The sequence below is a fragment of the Propithecus coquereli genome, unplaced genomic scaffold (assembly GCF_000956105.1).
Source record: "Propithecus coquereli isolate 6110/MARCELLA unplaced genomic scaffold, Pcoq_1.0 Scaffold220, whole genome shotgun sequence".
NCBI classification, from domain to species: Eukaryota; Metazoa; Chordata; class Mammalia; order Primates; family Indriidae; genus Propithecus; species Propithecus coquereli.
The window spans coordinates 3,579,909-3,595,284 of NW_012147190.1; the positions used below are offsets into that span (position 1 = coordinate 3,579,909).

At 34.2% G+C, this 15,376-nt stretch overlaps 1 protein-coding gene across 1 annotated transcript in view; it reads left to right on the forward strand.

Annotated features, from left to right (window-relative positions):
• Positions 1-5,690: 5,690 nt before the first annotated feature.
• Positions 5,691-15,376, forward strand: part of GABRA1 (gamma-aminobutyric acid (GABA) A receptor, alpha 1) — an 85,846-nt gene continuing 76,160 nt past the window's right edge. The window contains exons 1-4 of the mRNA XM_012644790.1: positions 5,691-5,798; positions 6,204-6,430; positions 8,798-8,886; positions 12,229-12,341. Of these exons, the coding sequence (XP_012500244.1) occupies positions 5,723-5,798; positions 6,204-6,430; positions 8,798-8,886; positions 12,229-12,341 (505 nt within the window). The 5' untranslated portion in view covers positions 5,691-5,722. The remainder of the gene's footprint in view (positions 5,799-6,203; positions 6,431-8,797; positions 8,887-12,228; positions 12,342-15,376) is intronic.

The following is a 15,376-nucleotide window of genomic DNA, read 5'->3' on the forward strand; positions in this document are numbered from 1 at the left end:
AGAGAGAGAGAGAGAGAGACAAAGAAGGAGGGAGGGAGAGAGAAAAGGAGAGAGGTTGTAGAATTTTCTCTTAAAAAATCTTGGTGAATGTTATGATTAGCAAAATTGGAAGTGGGTTAGGTTAAGGGATTCTTTTTGTATAGTTATAAATTATAGTTAAGTTATGATTAGTTTCATTTTTTACATTTAAAACAAGGGCATTAGTTACATTTGGATATATTTATGTACAACCTTAATAAAAAGGGCATCCATATCCACAAATTCATTTTCACTTCATTCCACAAAACACAATATTTATAAATATCAGAAATTGGTAGCTATTGAACAGATGGGGTATTAGTGTCTTAATTCTTGATCTTTGTTCTAGTAAATCCTTCTGTTTCATATCCTTTCCACAAATCCTATGACCATTCTGTGCATGATGAATGATTTTTTTAAAAATGCAGCTTTAATGTTGGTGTCATTTTTTGTGTTTTATGATTTCAAAAAATATGTAAATACAGTTGTCCAACAGGATAATGAGACCACGTTAAACTCTTTAAATATTTTAAATAAGGCATACCCCAAGCATGCTAGCAGATTCTGCAAAAACTAAATACAGTTTCTTGGTACCAACATGCCTATTGCTTTTTATTATTTCTAGTAAGTAATCTCTCTAAATTGATTCTCTAACTCTGCTCTATTTTCTCTTTCTGCATGCTAGACCCAATAAATGTTACTGATTGAGTATCTATTCATTCTGTTCACCTTAACAAAGAAAAACAAAAGGAAATATGCATTTTCATGGTTTAAAAGGAATTCATATATAGACTATACATATAAATATATATGAAATTCAAATTTACCAAGGGAAGCACATATACATGCAGAACACCTTAATATTGCTATAAAAATAGAGAATGCATGTTTCCTCAACCAAGTCGCAAAGGATATAGTATTTTAAAATATATAATCTGGAGTGTCCTGACAGCATTTCAATAAATTATGTTTATTTTCTTACCTCTATCCTGACTTTATTACAGTCTTCAGGTTACCAATTGAATATACAGAGTCAAAATCTTTCTTTAAAGTTTTAAAAATTATTGATATTTTATTTGAATTTTTAAGATAAATAATTGCTTCAACCCATCAGCATATTACCATTTTTCCTAACTCTGAATAAATCTGCACTTAACTTGCTTGGATTGATGAATTTGACATCTGTGAAAAGATAAGTCCTTGAAAGACTTCTGGGTGAATCTGGGTTACATGTGAGTTGCTGATAAACTGAAAAATGCCAACAGAGGAAAATTGGATAGTGTCCTACTTACATAACTATTATATATAGTCTGGCTCCCACATATATATTTTATTCCTAATGAGTATTTGTTGGGTCCTTTTTAAATATTATGGAAAAATAGTGCTGTAAATGTGTCTTGGAGGAGTCCATGTTTGATTGCTATAGCTGTGGTTGGAGCATTTTCTGTAGTAGGCTCTATCATGAATCATGTTCTCTTCAAATCTTCCTAGTTTGAAGTACGTCAAAATACTTTATGTTGAAATTAGATGTAATGAGAATCATTGTTTTTTCTCATAACACTTTAAAAATAACTACATGGGCCTGGGATTAATGTGACATGGAAGATAGCTTGTTCTAGTACCTTGCATGATAATTGATCATTTTATGTTTCAGTTATATGTAATGCAAAATGTGTATAATACCATCAATATTATGAGTTATATGAATATTCTAAATAATGCACTAAAATACTAAGAAAAGAATAAATTTATGGGGAGAATAACGAGAGAGAAGGAAATTGCCATTCATTAGATACCTATTAAATAGTGTCATGTGAGAGGACTATTTGATTCACATTTATTTTCCCACGTAATGCCACAACAAGCTTATGAGGTATCATTATCTTATGTGAAAACTTAAGAAAATCACATTCAGAGAAGTTTAACAATGTACCTGTGGCCATGCAACTATTAAGTGCCAGTGACTTCAGGTATACATTCACTCATAATCACTTACTGTACCATGCTATCTTGGGTTATAATTCTGCCAAGATCATGGGAAAATGAGATAATTTTTGTGATGTAGAGAAGTGGTTGGGGCAAACTATCTCTAAGTTCCAGTAGAATGCCAAACATTTATGACTCAAATATAAAGAAACTTTGTTTTTATTTTTGTTTTTACTCTACTTAACATGTCTCTCAGTATGCTAAGATGTCAAACTCCCGGGCCCTGCATCCTGGGAAAAACAACCTGTCTGAGTAACTCAGATGGCAAAGGTATCTACATTAAGGTACAAAAATTACTTTATTATGCTTAAATCACATTTCTTTTCTTTTTTCCAATTGAACTATTATTTCAATATCAGTTATACAACAAGGGGTATCCCTCTTGATAAGCTAGTATAGTCAATTAAACAAGATGGTCTGTATATATGGAAAAATTAGAAAAGTGGGACTAGTTTAATGAGTGTAATAAAATATTCCGTATAAATATTCATTTATATATACATAAATATAGGCAAACTCAGGTTCAACTGCAACCTGTACATTTACTATTGCAGATTGGTAAGCATGTTTCACAGTATAATATTAAACTATACTTTCAGTATAAATATCTGAACCATGAAAATATATTTTAAAAGACCAATTTATTCTGGGTTTCAACTGAAGCTTATTTGTATGTTATCATTTTTACTTATTTCTTCTCCTTCACCCCAAATTATTTTGTAAATGATAAAAAAAAGCCACACTGAATAAATGAGAACGCTCTTGCTATTTTTTTTCTCATTTAGTTCACATTTAGTTGAGGAAGGTGAAAACATTTTTCTGTTGAATAGAATCGGCACCACTTCGTCAATTAGGTCAGGGCTTCCTGCAATTTAAAATTGACAGGAAAAGCAAAAAGTACCAGACAGCAGCACTGGTGATAGAGCTATTAGGCCTCCCAGGTTCCCTGGTCCTAAGTTTGACGTCAAATCTCTTCTACCAGGAACCAGTGCCTATTAGAAGGGTCTTGGTCACTGGCCTCGTGAGACAGAAGAAAACTAGCAGAAACATCTGAAATACTAAAGCAAGCCTGACACTGTGTTACAGTTTGATGCAGTATAACATCAAAAGAAAGAATCTTGTCATGAATAAATCATAAAAAATATTCAGAGATAAGTTTTATCTGACTGATATAAAGATGGCCACGCATAGATATAAAATGAATGAAAAAGATTTTAATATGGGCTCACGACTTCATAGTAAGGAAATAGAGCAAAGCAGAAATGTGGTTAAGAGAATAAGCTTTGAAGTCAGAAGATTGGAATTTGGATACTCACTAGCTGTGTGACATTACACAAGTCTTATGATCTCTCTAATCCAAAATTTATTGAATTATTTGTAAAAAAAGGGATATTAAGACCTATCTCTCACAGACACTTGTTTTGAGAATTAAATTGAATTATTTATACAAATACATGAGCACATTACTTGGCACCAAGTAAACACTTTAAGAATATTAAACACCTTGGTTATTATTGCTTCAAGAACTTACTGCAATTAGGTGCACACACAATTTGAAGTGATTTATCCTGGGTAAAAGAAAAACGAAAATATCAACAATTATTTAAAAGATTAAATATAACAGGACAATAAAGTAAATTATTTCCTTGTCATTAATTTGTTATGTTTTATTCTCTGGTTAACATGTGCATATGCTAATGATATCATCTCAAATGGGAATTACTAAACAGGCTCATAATTTAGAGTATCAATTGCTGTTTTTGGAGTAGTAAAATTATCAATATTTTAAACACCTATAATTTATTTATAAAACCACAGATGTCCCAAAGTAGAGTTTATATATCCATATATGTATAAAATCCAAGATGATAGCCAAAGAGATTCATCTAGTAAAATCTACCTGTGAGTACTGTATTTTAAAGAGAATCTCACAGTAAAAGCATTTCCATTTCCATATACACACTATAGATCCAAAATTACTTATAAATATTTATTTGTTTTTAAATGCATGAAAATGCTGTGCAATTGTGTCCTGTTGCATAGTCACATAACATTTTTAGTCTGAAGCAAGGTGTGATTGGCATTGTTCTCAGAGACTGTTGTTCAAATGATAAAGTTTCAGTGACTCCGTTTGCACAAACTTAGTAAAGTGATTTGATTGTGTCAGTAGATACAGGATATAAAGTTATTCTCAATCAGTAGAGGAGGGTAAAAGGAGCTCCAACAATTTAGCCAGGAGAAGAAAAAAAAAACTAAAAGATAACATTTTTATGACTTGATTTTTCTTGAAATAAGACAAAACTATGAAATTGAATTATATACGAAGAGACAAGAAAATATTTTTTGTAATTATTAACCCAGGATTTTAAAACTTTGTTAAGGCTAATTTTATTCTCACAACCATTCAATTAACAAACGGATAAGTAAATAAATAAAAATTGGGTAATGTCCCATGAGGAAACTGTGATTTTCCTTTGACAGATATCTTTAAGAATACCTTGGCAGTTTTTTGTGTCTGAACAGAGTAGGCAACTAACTACTGCTCAGAAACAGGGGTATTCTAAAACAATCTTCAAATCTCCCTTATCAAAAGTGAAACTCTAAAATAATTTCCCAATGAAAAATTCACGTCAAAACTCCGGTGATAACCAAGCCCAACACTGAATTTGGTTTTCAATTTTATATTCTTTATCATTTTAATCACCTAACTTTAAGTTTTAATCGTATAAGCTCAGTGCATTGAAGCACAAGGTCGAGGCACACTTGTGGAATCAAAACCCCAAATGTGGTATGGACTGGCTATTTAGGTTCTTATTTTGCTTGATCGAGCTCCATCCCATCTGAAACATCCCCTCTGCGAGAAGTCCACTTGGGGAAAATGGCCAGTCACCTTACCAAAGCTCTGACCTTATCCACCAGAAACTTTACATGGGGGAACTTCATCTTTTCATCACCTCCTGTTGTGTCTGGGCGAAAGTGCTGAAGGGACAGCTCCCAGTGGTTTAGATCTTTTCAGTAAGCGCTCCCAGGAAGACAGCACCCAGCCCCTCTCTGCCACAGCCATTCAAAAAATCCGAGGAGGGAACCACAGTCATCCCGGATTCCTTGAAAATTTAATTAGATTGGTGCTGAAACACACCCTCCTTCCCTAGTGTATAAAATTATTCGAGGGTGGAGAGCTACCAGGGAGGGTAATAGACGAGGTCAGAGGGGGGGAAAAAAAAATAGAAGCAGATTTTGTCCTGAGTTCTAAAAATTCCTCCTCCCCCTTTCCCATTTTCCTAATCCGAGAATGATGGAGCTCGAAGCAAAGGAATAATTCCGGAAATGAAGATATGACTCGCAAACCTAGAAAAATGATCAGGGCGATTTATTTAAACTTAAATATTCCTCGTACAAGAACCCAATACAATTCAGAGTTAAAGACACCTGTCTTTAGTCCATAATAGCATACACAGGCAAACAGTTGTCCCCAAAGATCCAAAGCCGGTTCGGAAGGGTGTTTTGCTGTCCTCTAAGCCACAGACCAAGGTGGGCTGAAAAGCGCTCCCAACCCGAGAAAGTGCGAAAGACTCTCTAAAGCCTGTAGCCAATTCCCTGCCGGCCAGAACTCTTCTACCATCCCTTCGCCATTCGTGACTCTGCAAGACACAGGGACTTAGACATGCGTGTGGGAGCGTGTGAGAGCGAGAGGGCGAGACGCGAGTGCGCTCTCCACATGTGTAACCCTGCGTCTCCCAGTTTCATAGCTTGCGTTCATTCATATGTGTGCAGTCGTGAATATTTGACCAAAGGTGGAATAGTTACACTGATCGGTTGTATTGTTAATGCGCACACCTTAAAACAGGGTGATCATAAATTGCAAGTGTGAAAAGATTCTGAGTGTAGTCCCTGTGTCTCTCCCGTTCTAGACCCTTCCCTCCCCCATTCCTACTCCCCCCCAAAAAGGGAAGCTCGCAGCAGATTGTAGAAGGATTTGAGCCTGCAGCTAGAGAGAAGTGGATTAGGACCAGAGCGGTGCAAGTTAAATTGTGCTGCATATAAAATATGGGCGGATTGGTCTCCAGATCCAGAGGCTGGTACCACCTTCCTTTCTAAAATAAAATCTCTCTGGCATGAAGTCACCGCCTATTTCACATCCGGTTTGCCCTGGGACGTATTACTACTGTCTTGGTAAAGAGAAATCTTTTGTTGTATAGCTGCAGATTGGATATTGGGAAGCAAATTTGGGTGTGCAATCTTCAGCAGAGGAGCACGCAGAGTCCATGATGGCTCAGACCGAGTGAGTGAGCGGCGGAGCGAGGACGCCCCTGCGCTCGGCGCGCCCGCCCGGACTCTCAGACTCGCGCCGGCTCCGGCTCTCCACAATTCTCTCGCGCAGACTTTTCCCGGTCTTGAGCGATCCCGTGCCCAGAGGGGGCCGGAGGTAAGTGCGGGTTCGGACCGCGATGCTCTGAGACCTGAAAGTGGCTTTTCCTAGCTGGAGAGACGGGAATGCAAGAGAGGAAAAGACAGAGAGATAAAGAGAGAGAGCGAGCGAGCGAGGGGGAGAGAGCGAGCAAGCGAGCGAGAGAGAGCTAGCAGGACAAGAGCCCGATCCCATACCAGGTAGAAACAACGAATGTTTTTCTTTTAGGGTGAAAACCGCAGCAGTATAGGGGCATTATTTTTTTCCGCTCTCTTTTTTCCCCCCTTTCTCAGGCATATTTGATTTTATTCCAAGGGGTGGGTGGTGATATGTTGTTTTGGTCTCTCTCTCTCTCTCTCTCTCTCTCTCTTTTCTTTTTTTTTTTGCAAGGGGGAGCTAGGGTGAGTTGGGGAGGGGCGTTGGGGGCCATCACCTAAAGTTAAGACACTGAGACAGAAAACCTGTCTCCCAGTTCCATCCTAGAGAAGGCACTCTGTCGTGTTGGCTGCAAAATTGCCTCTTTTCTCCTTTCTGGTGGACGTTGCTCAAATGCCCTCTGGTGTAGGGGTCTCTCCCATTCTGCACATGAAAAACTCAACTTATTCTTTGATATGAGTGGCGTGGGATAGAGGTGTTTGGAGTGTGTGTCTGGGGGAGGGGGCAGGTTGAAGGTGGAAAGTGGTAAGGCGGTGGTTTAGCTTCTTTTAAACTATTATGTTTTTATTTGCAAGAAACTTTCTCACTCAACAACTGAAGTGCCATGATAGGTTTGTTTTTCTCTTCTTAAAATATCAGAGCAGGGCAAAAAGCTATGGTGCTTTGCCTCAGGGTTTTGTTGTGTTTTGTTTACCCCTTCAGGAATTCCACCTCTTTATAAAGATCAACGAATATTAATAGGGCTAAGGGAAGTTGTTTTCTCTTCATAACAGATGTTAAAGATTAATCAAATGGTAAATTATAATGGTGCAATTTAGATGCAATATTTTAACATCATAATATTTATCCAAGATTTCTTGCCGTATTCGACTCATCAATGTCAAAACCAGTCACTAAATTAAGTAAAAGCTATGATGAGGCTCACAGTTTTTATCTCGATCATTTCTCTCTAAACATATTATGTTTCATTGCTTACATGCCTGTTTGTAATGGTTTTTACTGATTTAAATGACTCCCAAGAGTGTGGAAAGCATTTTGTAGATGGACTTGGAGGAATACCACATTAAACTATAGAGTGTTTAATGAAAAAATAAGCTTTAAAAGACTTGCAATCCATTAATCACTGACCCTCCTAAGGAGTATAGATTCAGGGAAGTACTAACAAATATATTTCTCATATTATGGTTGTAATTAATTATAGCACATTAAAGTAAAATGTTACCATATCTGCTCCCCAACCAGGGAGTGCACTGAATTTCAAAAATCAGCTCCACACATAGACTATATATATTTTCAATTCTCTACGCTTTCTGTACTCCATTCTTCCAGCACCCCACTACCAAGTCTAAATTCAACAATCAAATGGTGATTGATTGCACTTTACCTAAGAGGGAAAAAAAGATCCCTTTATTCATGCAAAGCAAAGCACTCCAGCTTCCCATCTGTTTCAGATGAAACATTTTCTAGCAGCAACCTGGCAGAATTTGAGAGGGCTCAAAAGATACGTGTAGGCATGTTCGTGTGCATTTGTGTGGTGTGGTTTGTATGTGAGAGGGAGATCAGCACATGGCTTGACTATAAAGTGTGTCCTTTAGCCTTGCAGAAGCTTTAGGGAGCATATTTAATAAGACAATCACAGGCACAGAATATAAGCACGATTCCGGCATTCAACAGTGTGTTTCCAATGTTTTTAAAAAGAGAGTAAAACAATTGCTTCTAAAATAAAGGTACATCCAGAATTCAAAGATAAATTCAGTCAACAGAGCATGTTGACCTACCTCATCCCACCCCCAAACATGTTCTCCCTGTTAGAGACACTAGCCTAAAATTTTTAATGCACAGCCAGTTGTGGGAACTCAAATCAGAAAGGTCAAAATGTTCGGATGATAAACAACAGGAAGAGAATAAATCAAACCATATGGTAAATATAGAACCTAGAGCAAAACGAATCACAGTTTTTATGTTGAGCAATCTTCTCACCTGAAAGCATTTCAACTCCTATTTTTTACAGGAGAAATTAAGACACTGATACATTTCTGAATGGAGAAATGGAAGGGAAAGTGGAGAATGGAGGGTCCAGGTTCCCATTGCTTCCAATGAGGTGTCATATCCCAGTGAGGTCATTTCCTGACTTCAAAGCATTCATCTAAACTGCCTCAGTCAGCCCTAGTGGTTATAACCTGATGTTTCTTGCAAGAGACATTGATCTCTACTTATTCTACTTTTCAGCTGCTCAAGCCCGCAATGAAGAAAAGTCCAGGTTTCTCTGACTGTCTTTGGGTCTGGACCCTCCTTCTGAGCACTTTGACTGGAAGAAGGTGGGGATACTTTATTTTAAATTTGCATGAGAATTTCTGTAACTTTTCATTTATTCCATCAGGGGGAAGAAAATTGTCCTTGGATGAATTCATGACTCAGGGAATTCAAAAAACTTAACTGCAACAAAATTCCAGCTAAGAATAAAGAAGAGTAGTATGAAAAAATAATCATCTTATGTGCATGTTAGTTAGAATACACTTAACGAACCTTTGTTAAGGAATGTGTTAATTCAACATTTAAGCCTTAAATTGAACTTTAAACTGTTTAGTTGTGACTGAACAAAACATGCGGTTTACTAATTCATAGAAAAAGTTACCCCAATTAATGTTTGCATATTGTGTGAGTTGATTTTCCTACAAAAAAATTTCTAGCCAACTGTAAAGATCATAGAGTAACTTGTGAATATATAGAAGTAGAACGTTTAAAATAATATTTGTAAGTTGAAAGTTATAAGTTTCTATAAATGCGTGTACATATTATGTTTTGAAACCATTATTTTAAACCAGTAGGGGTAGAATATACTAGACAAATATTTAAGAAACTTGAGTAGGTAAAATTGAACTTCTCTAATTAAGCATAACTACTCTGAAGACAAGTTATGAAAAAAATTGATAATAAGCTTAACCATTATTTAAAATATTTTCTAATGATTCAATCAAGCATATAATATTCTTATAGTAGTAACTATATAAATGACCAAGTACTTTGGATTCTTCTTTATCTGATTTTATATTTCTTGTGTAGCCTGTTCCTGTGGCCCATAAGAAAGCCTTAGACATATTATAAAACATGGGTTTATTCAAAATGTGACGGAAACTGAACTCTTCTTATGAGTTAAGGTAGAGAGATAGAATAGTCTGGAAAGACATATGAATTTAGGAAGCTTTTTCAAAATTGAAAAGTCATCTGTTGTTATTTTTTGCTATTGTGTGGGGTAAACACTGACCACCAAGTGAACAGGACATGCATTATTGTCAGATAACCTTAATCTGAGAAGTTAAATGGTTTTTACTGCTTTTGAAAAATTATATGAAGTGTTACTATTGTAATGACCTGTAGATGGAGTTAGTGCACAGTGTTTTATTATATAGTGGTTCATATGGAATGAAAATCGGGTACTGTAACTGTCATTTCTCTTCAAAATATATATTAAGTTTAGGAAGCACTACTTTGGCATGAATGTTTAATGCCAAATAAATAGTCTTGACCTTTTTCCTGGAGTTCTTCTCTGACAATTGCAATTTGACATAGTAAGTTAGAAGTAAAGATGAAGAAGAACCTGGTTGGAAAGTCACATAAAAGAAAGATTTCCATTCCAATTGGGATAGCGGAACTGGTCTTCTTGGAGAAGGGTCAGGGGTCTCTTTTGGCGTTTTCATTGCTATGCAAACAATTGGTGAAAGCAATGTTTATAAGATAAAACTGGGGGAAAAGCATCTCCTGAATTTTATATAAGCTGTAAAAACAGGGGTGCAGGTAAAGAGAATAAACACCCCATATTGTAAGAATTGTATTAACTATGTAATTGTACTTTGTCTTATTACCCTGTCTCATCTTTTCCCCCCTTCTTACTTTATTGCTTTCTTCCTTAGAGTTCTTGATCAGGATCTCCTCACAACTTAGGGTGTGCTAGCATTTCTTTTCCATCTTTATCAAGATGACCTTCCAACATCCTTGAAAGATGCATGCATGGCAGTTGGTTTTGTGACAATGAGTTTTTATAAATAATTGCATTCAGAACACTATTTTTGCCTTACTGCTGTCATCTGCCAATGAGATGTACTGGAAGACACAGAGCTCGTTGAAAATTTGATTTAAAAAACCAGCAAGATGCTTAATTTTGCCAAAGGAGACTAAACCCTCAATCTGCATGACATGGATGCTGAATTTAGGAGAATGAAAAATTGTTTCATAGAGGCACATTTCATATATTTAATATTATGGATATCCCTTAGCTATAATAACTTTATTAAATTACAATTTTATCAGAAAAACGGTCATTGCATTTTGCCAATACAAAATTAATTACCTGCAAAACAGTGTTTGTTTTTGAAATGGTATTATGATTATATTTCTTGCTGCTGTGAAATAAGTGAATTCTGGTTTCAAATGTTACTGTTTTTCTTATATTTTTCAGTAATATAAACACACAAGTCAAAATCATATTAAGTAGAAAGTAGGAAAATGATAGATTTGTGACAATCTCTTAGTTTACACCCTATATTCATTTTATTTTACCCAAGGTCAGAGCTATTATTTAAATATATCAGTAAATGTGATCCATCCTAAGATAGAAAACATTGCTCTTAAAGGATTTTGGAAGTGTCTTGCTAATCATTAAATAAAATATGATTCGAGGAGCATAGATAGCAATGCCATTGATGTAAAAAATGCATAATTTTTGAACTGTGGTCACTGTGTGGTTGCAATTCAAAGGCTAATAACAGTAAGGGATACAAGCTACATCATCAACTAGCAACATTTAAATGGAAACAATTATTCCAATATAGAGAAAGGAAATAAAATTTTAGACTAAAAGTTGGAGAAAGCTAGGTTCTAGGTTGAGCTTGCTCACAAATAGTTGTGTCTTCTTAAACGAAACACTAAACTGTACTACAGTTTAGTAAATCATAAATTAAGAATATTGAACTTGATCTTTTCCAAGGTCTGTTTTATGTCTAAGATCAGAAATGACAAAAATTCAATTAATTATATGTTTGAATAGACAAATTTTTAAAATCGGTTCATAAATCTTAAGGGGAATTGACATTTGCACATTTAATGTAAAAATATAATTATCCTAAGAAATGTTTTATCTATGTTTCTCATCTAAATATTTTAAAAGAACATCAAAAGAAACAAAATGTAGATCTATATGAAGTGGAAGAAGGAAGGGATATTTGGTAGGTGAAAAGTTAAGATTTTGTTACATGTTAAATTAAAAACAAAACTATCAATTATTTTGGTAACTTTTTAATTTGGAAAGAAGTTTCTCACATCTTTTGTGTAGCGTGTATTAACATTTTTGCTTGCTCAGAGAAGACACACATTACAACATAATATACATGTTGAGAATTCAAAAAGTAAGGAGATAGAGCTCATTTTCTGTAATTTTCCTTTTATATTTAGAAATATTAGAATAAAGAACTTATCAATGAGGACAAATGTGAGAAAATGACAAGAGTTAAAATATGGCTATTTTTTTACTTTACTAACAATAATTTTCAAATGAAGATTCAATAGAAAGGAAGGTAGAAAAATCTGGAAAAGGTTTTATTTGGAAAGAAGTTTTAGTAGAAATGTATAATTTAGCCATTGCTTCTCTTTATGCTTTGCCTCAGCTATGGACAGCCCTCATTACAAGATGAACTTAAAGACAATACCACTGTCTTCACCAGGATTTTGGACAGGCTCCTAGATGGTTACGACAATCGCCTAAGACCAGGATTGGGAGGTGGGTTGCATTATTATATTTTTGTTTTAGAGAATAATATTAAATCTTTACTATTACAATATTGCCTTTCCTCTAAATAGTCAAGTAATAAGAATGGAAGCATGTAGTTTAATGATGAATTCTATTTTTAATAGGTCACTCTATGTTAATTCAATTTACTATGGTAGTTTCACGTACGTACGTGTATGTAGTAAAAGGCAGACAGGAAATTCTCATAATGACATGAAGAAGTTGTTACGTTTATTTGACAAGCAAAATGTTTTCTGTGCAATGATTTGATTGCACAGGGAAAAATGGGGATAATATTTTCCCTTCCAGCACAAAGACTGCATCTACCTCACCTAGTACTGCTATGTCTGCATTGAATTCCAACACGATATCTCTAATTCTATTGCGCTATACATTTATTTTGAAAAATTACATACCAATCCACTATTTTGTGTTAGATTACCATCACCTCTAGGATAATAGGTGAATGAGAGAAATGGCAATGAGTTTTTATAACTATACATTTAAACTTACATCCTAATTTTTGGTAATAAAATTTTATTTTTTTTAGTATATTAATTAATTAGTTATACTGATGAATTTCTGCTGAGGAAGAAAATAGTACTTAATAAGACAATACGTATAACAATAAGAATAAATAATTCTAGAAATTGAACACTATTTGAAGAACCTTTGAATAAAATAATCAAACTATCTTATTTGGTTAAACAAAGACTAATGAAGGCAAATCAAAATATTGATCTTAGAGTAAAACAAGCGAAGCAAGGAAATAAATTATCGTTCAAAGTCACACAGGAAATCAAGGTTAGAATCTATGACTCCCAGCTATAGCTAATACTGTACCTTTTCCAAAGCATTTATAGAAAGCATTTAATAGCAATATTTAAATAGTAATTAAATGGCAATATTAACAAAGCCACCTCTTCATTGTTTAGACATCACAAATAAGCAAAGAATAAAACTGATTTTGCAACACAATGGCAGCATGAATTTAGAGTCACTTAAAAATATTTGGCATAGTGTAATCACGTGGATGTACATCATGGGTCTATTTTGAGGCTGCTAAAGGTCGTTAGTATCTCAGAGGTTTAAGGGGAACTGCCTTGTCAAAGACACAACTCAAATATATGTCAAAGGTTTCACCAGGTGTCTTTTCTAATCAATTTCAAACATTCCCTTCAGGACATGCTATACGAATTTCTTCAGGTTTAGGCTTCACCTAGTTTACATTTACGTTTTTAGAAAGAAATCTTTAAGTCAAAATAGGGTGGTCACAAAAGGGAGAGCATAATTGTGTACATGTTATAAAATGTCTGTGTACATTTAAACACCCGGATTGGCTTCAAAAATTATTCTTGATTCAAAAAATTGTAATAAATTACAAAGACTAGCTAGAGGAGGAATGTATAGAAAGAAGAAATAGGTTAGTGACATAACTTTTAAAAAGCAAGACTTTTTTATTTTTATTTCAGCATATTATGGGGGTACAGATGTTTAGGTTATGTATGTTGCCCTTCCCTCCTCCAAGTCTGAGTTTCAAGTATGTCCATCCTTTGGGTGGTGCGCATTGCACCCTTAAAAAGCAAGACTGATCTGAATGTATCTGATTCCTTTACCGAATCTCCTTCCTCCTCTGTGATTACATTCTCTATAAAATCAGCAGAATTTTATAACATAGCTAAACATTCTCTTTCCCCTGGTTTAGGAAATATTAGTTAATGTTCTGACATGTGAATATGAGTATCCCTGGAAAGATCTGTGCATAGTTTTCAATTTGTTAAAGAATTTTTTGTATACAAACACATACATTCTTTAATGAACAGCTGTGTGGTTGTATTTTGTTCGGAGTACAAGTAACAACCCATGACTGCTCATTTTCATTTAACTGTATACAATAACTCTTTAATAAATGTATATATTAAATCTACAATCAAGCATAGTTCAAGCAAAGATCATTTTGACTAATCATCATATGCAGACCTAGACCATGGAGAGCTATGGACCTTGAGAATGTATAAATGAGACTAAAAGTAGTTAGAAAAGCCAATTTTCAATACTTGAGATACTGGTAGATTTGCTTACAGAGATAATTATATTAATTCATACTGTAACTTTTTTATTTTTGTAGAATCTACTTTATTATCTGTTTAATACCAGAAAATAACAAATATAGACCTGCATTTAAAGAGTAGAAATAGTAGTTAGCCAAATATAGACAAGGTATTTTCTTTTTATTGAAATGAATACAACGTGCTATAGTGGTACAGAATTCCAGGACTTGAGTAAATTAAAACAGTGGATGCACTTTAGATTTTACTGAAGACGATTTTCTGATATTTCTGATTCTTGGAAACATTGATTTTGAGAATATGATAGACATTAAAACAAAAATGTTGCTCAAATATTTTCTCCTTTTATTTTAAATATCCTACTGGAATGTAGCACAATTAAATGTGATAGATTTGAGATTTGTGAAAAAGCTTTAGTACTGACTAAAGTATTTTTTTAATAATTTTTGGAGCACATTTTTTAATCCTTATGGGATAGAATGGTATGCGTTTATCACTTATATCTACAGAATCATCAACATTTTAAGTACATTTTGAGAATGTCTGAGACATTAAAACAAAAATGTTGCTCAAATATTTTCTCCTTTTATTTTAAATATCCTACTAGAATGTAGCACAATTAAATGTGATAGATTTGAGATTTATGAAAAAGCTTTAGTACTGACCAAAGTATTTTTTTAATAATTTTTGGAGCACATTTTTTAATCCTTATGGGATAGAATGGTATGTGTTTATCACTTATATCTACAGAATCATCAACATTTTAAGTACATTTTGAGAATGTCTGTGTCATTAAAGAACTATAGTTTAAAATACTAAATATAGTTTTAAGAGCTTTTTAAGACATAATCAGCTATAGAATTAGAGAAACATATTAACACCATGGTTGCTAGCTGCTATAAATTGAATTTATCTTTTTTTTCAAATTTGAAGTATTTAATTTCATTCCTTTACCAT